At 53.1% G+C, this 8,767-nt stretch overlaps 1 protein-coding gene across 1 annotated transcript; it reads right to left on the bottom strand.

The window, feature by feature from the left end:
* Positions 1–1,116: 1,116 nt before the first annotated feature.
* On the bottom strand, positions 1,117–7,017 carry LOC103879982 (leucine-rich repeat extensin-like protein 5). Its single transcript, XM_009193872.4, has 4 exons — positions 6,827–7,017; positions 3,129–3,533; positions 1,391–1,551; positions 1,117–1,255 (listed from the first exon to the last, which is right to left on the bottom strand). The coding sequence occupies exons 1-4, from the start codon at positions 6,918–6,920 to the stop codon at positions 1,208–1,210; spliced, it is 708 nt and encodes a 235-aa protein (XP_009192136.2). The 5' UTR covers positions 6,921–7,017; the 3' UTR covers positions 1,117–1,207.
* Positions 7,018–8,767: the final 1,750 nt, after the last annotated feature.

Raw genomic sequence — 8,767 nt, 5'->3', positions numbered from 1 at the left:
GCCCCAATTTTTTTTTTTTTTTTTTTTTTTTGAGACGGAGTCTCGCTCTGTGGCCCAGGCTGGAGTGCAGTGGCCGGATCTCGGTTCACTGCAAGCTCCGCCTCCCGGGTTCACGCCATTCTCCTGCCTCAGCCTCCCGAGTAGCTGGGACTACAGGCGCCCGCCACCTCGCCCGGCTAGTTTTTTGTATTTTTTTTTTTTAGTAGAGACGGGGTTTCACCGTGTTAGCCAGGATGGTCTCAATCTCCCGACCTCGTGATCCGCCCATCTCGGCCTCCCAAAGTGCTGGGATTACAGGCTTGAGCCACCGCGCCCGGCTTTTTTTTTTTTTTTTTAAATTAGCCAGGCATACTGTCCCCCTGTAGTCCCAGCTACTCAGGAGGCTGAGGCAGGAGGATCACTTGAACCTGGGAGGTTGAGGCTGCAGTAAGCCGAGATTGCACCATTGCACTCCAGCCTGGGCAACAGAGCAAGATCCTATCTCGAAGAAAAAAAAAAAAGTTACCTCCTCAAAGAGGCCTCCCTACCTTCTCAGGAAACCTGGACACCACAACCCTTGTGGTTTGGCCACCGCAGCCCTTGTGGTTTGGCCACAGTCTCAGTCTGTGACTCCATGGCCTTCCGTGCCACCTGCAAAGATCTCATGTGATCTCCTGATTCTTCTTCTTTTTATTTTTTTAGATGGAGTCTTGCTCTGTTGCCCAGGCTGGAGTGCAGTGGGGTGATCTCGGCTCACTGCAACCTCTGCCTCCTGGGGTTGAAGCGATTCTCTGCCTCAGCCTCCTGAGTAGCTGGGATTACAGGCACCTGCCACCATACTCAGCTAATTTTTGTATTTTTAGTAGAGACAGAGTTTCACCATGTTAGCCAGGCTGGTCTCAAACTCCTGAGGTCAGGATATCTGCCCGCCTCAGCCTCCCAAAGTGCTGGGATACAGGTGTGAACCACCACGCCCAGCCAAGTGATCTCCTGATTCTTATCTGTCCCTGCCTTGAGTCTGTGGCTCCCCTGAGAGTAAAGACATGGTCCCCACTGTGACTCCAGCACAGAGCCCAGCACATAGTAGGTGCTCAGCTAATGTTTGTCACACGAATCCATAACTCAGGAGGCCTTGGATGAATGGTAGGGGGTTTATTTCCTCAGGTTCTGCTCCTCCCCAGGCACCCCAGCCCCATCCACGCCCGCATCTCTGTTGGCTCCTCAGGGCTCACTCCTGGAGGTGGTGGGCAAAGGACAATCTGTCATTCATGGATCCCTGAGGAAGGAACACACAGGGAGGCATTCAGACACCAACAGGCTCTGCAGCCCAGGCTGGTCCTGCTTGGGAGGGCAGCTCCCCCAACCCTACCTTGGCCCCAGGGCTGAGCCCCCAGCCCAGCCCCTACCTTACCATGGACACCTCGTCCAGCTTCTCAAATGTGGACTCATCCCGGTGACAGAACCTCACAGCCGTGACCACAGACCCGATGAGCAAAAGAGACACCAGCAAACACACGACCACCACCACACCCGGGTTCCTGTGTAACTCAGGGGGCCCAGTGTCACCTGGAGCTGCGGGAAGGAGCTCAGAGTCAGCCCTGGGCCCTATTGCCCCCAAGCCTAAGACACCTACCAGGGCCCAGAGCCTTTTAAATCTGTTCTCAAGAAGCTGAACTCTCTTCCCTTTCCAGTTGAGGCTGCCACTTTTTAATCATTTATTTTAGAGACAGGGTCTCACTCTGTCACCCAGGTTAGAGTGCAGTAGTGCGATCACAGCTCACTGTAGCCTCGATCTCCTGGGCTCAAGCGATACTCCCACCTCAGCCTCCCGAGTAGCAAGGATTACAGGCATGCACCACCATGCCTGACCCATTTTTTTTTTTTTTTAATTGAGACAGGGTCTTGCTCTGTCACACAGGCTAGAGTGCAGTGGCGTTATCTCAGCGTACTGCAACCTCCATCTCCCAGGATCTAGTGATCCTCCTACCTCAGCCTCCCAGGAGCTGAGACTACCATCCAGCTAATTTTTGTATATTTAGTAGAGATGAGGTTTTGCCATGTTGCCCAGGCTGGTCTTGAACTCATTGACTCAGGTGATCCATCCGCCTCGGCGTCCCAAAGTGCTGGGATTACACGTGTGAGCCACTGAGCCCAGCCTAATTTTTAAATTTTATTTATTTATTTATTTATTTATTTTTGAGATGGAGTTTGTTTTTTGTTTTTGTTTTTTTCCCTCCAAGACGGAGTCTTGCTCTGTCTCCCAGGATGGAGTGCAGTGGTGCAATGTTGGCTCACTCCAACCTCTATTTCCTGGGTTCAAACAATTTTCCTGCCTCAGCCTCCCAAGTAGCCTGGATTACAGGCACCCACCACCATGCCTGGCTAATTTTTGTATTTTTAGTAGAAATGGGGTTTCACCATGTTGGCTGGGCTGGTCTTGAAATCCTGACCTCAGGTGATCTGCCCGCCTTGGTCTCCCAAAGTGCTGGGATTACAGATGTGAGGCACCACGCCAAGCCATTTGTTTATTCGTTTGTTTTTATATTTATTTATGTATTTATTGAGACGGAGTCTTGCTCTGCAGCCCAGGCTAGAGTGCAGTGGCGCGATTTCAGCTCACTGCAACCTCTGCCGCCTGAATTCAAGCGATTCTCCTGCCTCAACCTCCCAAGTGGCTGAGATTACAGGCGTCTGCCACCGCGCCTGGCTAATTTTTGTAGTTTTAGTAGAGACAGGGTTTCACGAAGCCAGGCTGGTCTTGAACTCTTGATCTCGTGATATACTCTCCTTGGCCTCCCAAAGTGTTGGGATTACGGGGGTGAGCCACCGCGCCCAGCCATTTTTAGATTTTTTTGTGGAGACAAAGTCCTGCTATTTTGCCCAGGCCCAAATACATAATGTATAACCTGTCTCCCCACCACAGCAAGTATTAGTTTCTCTCTTTGCCCATCGCTGCGTGCCCAGCCCCGACATACACCAGGCACTTAATAAATGCGCAGAGCATGAAGGGCTTTAGACAATGGAGCAGAGATAGCAAGCCCTTCCTAAAGCATTCTCGGGGCTGTACCTCCCCCTAGTGGTCAGTTCCCAAACTGCAGTCTGTTACACCCGCCACCTCCCTACAAACACCCAAATCTCTTAATACTTACCTGGGCCAGGGGGCTCCAAGGTCTGGTCAGTGGAGGTCAAGGGCTCTGTTCCGGGGCTGTGGGAAGTGGGGCTCCAGTGCGAGGTCAGGGATTCGGAACTGGGGAGGGTGGAATGGGAAGAGGGGGTGAGCTCTGCATTGGGGGAACCAGAACTAGGGTGCGTGGTTGTCTCTGGTTGTGGGGAGGAGGGAATCATCCTTGACTCTGTGGGACCGGGGCTAGGCTGGATGGTAGGGGTTGCCCCTGAACTTGAGGGGCTGAGGTGGGTCATGGAGCCTGTCTCCAAACTCAGGGGGCTGGAGTAGGTTTTGGGGGGTTCCCCTGAACTGCGGGTGTTGTGGGTGAAGGGAGAAGAAGTCAGAGAGCTGAGAGATGATGTCTCCATACTGTTCTCTGAGGTCGTACCTGAAAAGGAAAACATCATTGGAAGCCAGGCGCGGTGGCTCACGCCTGTAATTCCAGCACTTTGAGATGTCAAGGTGAGAGCATCACTTGAACCCAGGAATTAGAGACCAGCCTGGGCAACAGAGCGAGTCTCTCTCTCTCTCTTTTTTTCTTTTTTCTCTTTTGAGATGGAGTCTCGCTCTGTCACCCAGACTGGAGAGCAGTGACGCGATCTCGGCTCACTGCAACTTCCACCTCCCGGGTACAAGCAATGCTCCTGCCTCAGCCTCCACGCCTGGCTAACTTTTGCATTTTTAGTTTCACTGTGCTGGCCAGATTGGTCTCGAACTCCTGAACTCAGGTGATTCACCTGCCTTGGCCTCCCAAAGTGCTGGGATTACAGGCATAAGCCATCGTGCCCAGTCTTTTTATTTTTATTTTTAATTCATTTATTTGCCCAGGTCATAGGGAGACCTGAAAGATTTAGGACACCATGTGAGCGCTCAGTGGGATACTGAGGCTCCCCCTCAAATTCATGCTCCTTGTCTGAAGTCCCACAGCCCGGGTTCAAGTGCAGATCAGCGTTCCTCTTGGCTCAGATCTCTAGAAGCCCTTTGGATATGGGCAGTGACTGCATCCCAGGCAGCGCTGGGCAGCTCCTTTACATTTTCTGGGACTCAGTTTTCTTTTCTGTAAAATGGAAATCATGTGGAGTTGGTGCCTCTGACAGTTCATCAGTCAGGTTCGTAGTGGGTGTACACAAGCCAGGTGCTCCCAGCTACTGGGGAGGCTGAGGCGGGAGGATCTCCTGACCCCAGGAATTCAAGCCTGTAGTGCACCATGATTGCACCACTACACTCCCGCCTGGGAGACATAACGAGACCCTGTCTCTACAAAAAAATAAAACAAAAATTAGCCAGGCATGGTAGTACATGCCTAGTCCCAGCTACTCAGGAGGTTGAAGTAGGAGGATCGCTTGAGCCCAGGAGTTCAAGGCTGCAGTAAGCCATGATCATGCTACTGAACTCCAGTCTGGGCAACAGAGCAAGACCCCATCTCTAAAAAAAAAAAAAAAGGCCGGGTGCAGTGGCTCACACCTGTAATCCGAGCACTTTGGGAGGCCAAGGTGGGCAGATCACGAGGTCAGGAGATCGAGACCATTCTGGCTAACACGGTGAAACCCCGTCTCTACTAAAAATACAAAAAATTAGCCAGGCGTGGTGGCGGGCGCCTGTAGTCCCAGCTACTCGGGAGGCTGAGGCAGGAGAATGGAGTGAACTCAGGAGGCAGAGCTTTCAGTGAGCGGAGATGGCACCACTGCACTCCAGCCTGGGTGACAGAGCAAGACTCCGTCTCAGGCCGGGCGCGGTGGCTCAAGCCTGTAATCCCAGCACTTTGGGAGGCCGAGATGGGCGGATCACGAGGTCAGGAGATCGAGACCATCCTGGCTAACATGGTGAAACCCCGTCTCTACTAAAAAATACAAAAAACTAGCCGGGCGAGGTGGCGAGCGCCTGTAGTCCCAGCTGCTTGGGAGGCTGAGGCAGGAGAATGGCGTGAACCCGGGAGGCGGAGCTTGCAGTGAGCTGAGATCCGGCCACTGCACTCCAGCCTGGGCGGCAGAGCGAGACTCCGTCTCAAAAAAAAAAAAAAAGACTCCGTCTCAAAAAAAAAAAAAAAAAAACCACAGTAGAATAGCAACATAGTGGGCGTACTATGACACTCAACTATAAAGATCTACCTATGAGCTCAGAGAGGATCAGCCCTAATTTCCCCCAGGTACCTCTAGGCTAACCTCAACTTTGATGGCAGACACAAAGACACAGGCACTGGGAACATGTCTCTGAAACCCACCCTCCCGCACGGTAGTCCAGCCACTTCCTGGCTCCCATCCCATCCCAGGCATGGAGTCCAGGGACCAGGCCGAGGGCGGGTAAATAGTTCATGAGCCACCTCCCACAATGACTTCGCACCCAGTTCCAGGTATCTAGGCCTCTTAGGTGTGTACAAGTTCATTCGTGAACTCTCTGCCCCACCCATCCACTCTGCTCTGGGCCAAACTTGGTGCTTCCTCCTTGACTCACCCCAGGCAGCAGAAATGCGGAAGTAACACTCAACACTGGCCCTGAGAGGGTGCTGGGTCCACATGCTGCCCTCCCCAGATCTCTATGTAGCCCCCCAGGACCTGTGGGGATGACAGCTGAGTCTAGAAGAGGCATGGAACTCGGGCTGGACTTCATTCCCATTTGACAGATGAGAAACTGAGGCTCAGAATAGCAGAGGGTCTGGCCTGAGGTGACTGGGGAGGTGGGCAGAAGGCCCCTCAAGGAACTTCGTCCTCTGTTTCTGCTGAAATGAAGAAGATTCAGAGGCCATAGTGGACCCCAAGCCAAGTCAGAATTCTGGGGAGCTGAGTGCTTAGTGAACTGAGGAAAAGCTGTGGACTTAAAAAAGGAAGAGTTGGAGGACACAAGCCCTGCTGAGTGCCTGGCACTGAGTAGGCACTGGTGAGCTGCTGAAGAGTTGACCAGAAGGTAAAAATAAAGCTGTTTCTAGGCACTGTGCTGGGTGTTTGCTTTTCCCAGAGACTCCTAGATTGGGAGGCTCACATGAGCCAAGTCAACCAGTTCTAACCTGAGTCTGGGACAAGCTGGACTGAGCCTCAGTTTCCTGAGCTGTGAAATGGGAATACAAGTGGTGCCTTCTGAATGAAACCGTTCCCTACAATGAGCATTTCAGCCATGGTGGCCTCTGCTCTGCTATTACAGGTCTGGGGGGTAGGACACCAGTCAGAGAGAGTGACAACACAGTGGCAGGTAAAGGGCAGAAAAAGGGAATGCAAGAAGTTCAAGGCTCCTCCCCTCCACCCTAGGCACTGTCTTATAGCACAGCAAGAGGGAATTAAGTCAGACACCCAGAAGAACTTCTCATGGGAACCACAGATGTTTGACGACCAGGAAGTGAGTCCCTGTTCCCTGGAACACCCACGGCCCTGAGGTCTCCGCCATTCTCCCTTTGCGGATAGGCTCAAAGGAATAGATTTGAAAAGGAGCCTCAAAGTAGGTGTGAGGCCGTCTGTAGCCTCCAGCCGGTTCAGGGCTCACAGCCCCAGGGCTTGGGAGCAGCGGTGCCTCATCTGTCCTCACAGCTGCTCCGTTTGTTTCTGGGAGAAAGGCCAGCCTTCCCTGGAGCGCTGGTGGACCAGCGTGGCCTGAGGGAGGGGTCCAGAAGCCAGGTGTGTGACTGGGCTGTGCGTCCCCCACCCCCACCCTTCTGCTTTCTGGAAGCTGAGCCTCCCTTTTACCAGCTCTTACCTGTGTAGGGAGTACTGCTAGTGTTACTGTCATCAACTTTCAGTGGCAGCACCAACACCAAAAGCAGAAGTGGCGGCAGCTGGGGGCGCGCCATTCCTGTGCCGGGAGGGCCTGCCACCGGCTCTGCACAGGTGTGTGGCCAGGCGTGTGCCCAGGTGCCAGCTCCTTGCACCTGGGCGTGCGCTCCCTGCTGGCGGAGTGCGGGGCTGTGCAGGGGCGAGGCGTAGGTGGGGCTTCAGGGTGTGGGACCTCCCTGGGGAGCTCCTGTTCCCCTGGGGTGTGGTTCTCGCCCTCTTCACCTGGACTCCACCCCTTCTAAACACGACGACCCAGAAGCTCTCAAAGCCAGTCATCCACTAAAGACCCCTGCCCCTGACGTCCCCTTTCCCCCTGCTTCTGGCTCCACAGTGGCCCATACCCCTGCTGTCACTCCCTCTGCCCCTCCTCCTGCCAGGTTGCCCCCTCTGGGAGCCCCTATTGCCCCCACCTCCCTCCTGTCCCTGAACCTGCAGGGCTGGGGATGTCCTTATCCTCCTCTGTCCTCTGTCTCACCCAGACTGGAGCCTTTTGGGGACATGACTGAAACCTTCTTTTTTTTTTTTTTTTTTTTTTTGAAACGGAGTCTCGCTCTGTCGCCCAGGCTGGAGTGCAGTGGCGTGGTCTCCACTCACTGCAAGCTCCGTCTCCCGGGTTCACGCCATTCTCCTGCCTCAGCCTCCCATGTGGCTGGGACTACAGGCTAATTTTTGTATTTTTAGTAGAGACGGCGTTTCACCGTGTTAGTCAGGATGGTCTCGATCTCCTGACCTCGTGATCCGCCCATCTCGGCCTCCTAAAGTGCTGGGATTACAGGCGTGAGCCACCGCTCCCGGCCATGACTGAAACCTTCTAACCTTCTAGCATTTCTCTTACGGATTTCTTTTTCTTTCTTTTCTTCTTTTTTTTTTTTTTTTTTGAGACAGAGTCTTGCTCTGTCACCCAGACTGGAGTGCAGTGATGCAATCTCGACTCACTGCAACCTCTGCCTCCCGGATTCAAGTAATTGTCCTGCCTCAGCCTCTTGAGTAGTTGGAATTACAGGCATCCCCCACCACACCCTGCTAGTTTTTGTATTTTTTAGTAGAGACGGGGTTTCATCACATTGGTTGGCCAGGCTGGTCTCGAACTCTTGACCTCAAGTGTGATCCACCCACCTCAGCCTCCCTCCCAAACTGCTGGGATTACAGGCATGAGCCACGGTGCCCCTTTTTTTTTTTTTTTTTAGAGACAGGGTCTCACTCCATCTCCCAGGCTGGAGTGCAGTGGCACAATCACAGCTCACTGCATCCTCGAACTCCTGGATTCAAGGGACCTCCCGCCTCAGCCTCTCAAGTAGCTGCGATTACAGGCATGCACCCCCGTGTCTGGCTAATTTTTTTTTTTTTTTTTTTTTTTTTTTTGAGACTGAGTTTAGCTCTTGTTGTCCAGGCTGGAGTGCAATGGCACGATCTTGGCTTACTACAACCTCTGCCTCCTGGGTCCAAGTGATTCTCCTGCCTCAGTCTCCTGAGTAGCTGGGACTACAGGCATGTGCGATCACGACTGGCTAATTTTGTATTTTTAGTAGAGACGGGGTTTTTCCATGTTGGTCAGACTGGTCTCGAACTTCTGACCTCAGGTGATCCACCCGCCTTGGCCTCCCAAAGTGATGGGATTACAGGCGTGAGCCACTGTGCCTGGCCTTTTTTTGTTGTTTTTTTTTTTAGTAGAGATGGGGTTTTACCATGTTGGCCAGGCTGATCTCTAACTCCTGACCTCAGGTGACCCACCCGTCTTGGTTTCCCAAAGTGCTGGGATTACAAGCATGAGCCACGGCACCCAGCAATCCCGCAGAATTTTTTTAGGGATGAGGGACTCGAAGAGGGTGCTCTGGGCCAGGTCCCAGACACATTGCTAGAGCGC

This window comes from Papio anubis, chromosome 20 (genome assembly GCF_008728515.1).
Source record: "Papio anubis isolate 15944 chromosome 20, Panubis1.0, whole genome shotgun sequence".
NCBI lineage: Eukaryota > Metazoa > Chordata > Mammalia > Primates > Cercopithecidae > Papio > Papio anubis.
Note: the sequence above shows the minus strand (reverse complement) of the source record. Positions and strands in the feature narration are given on the sequence as shown.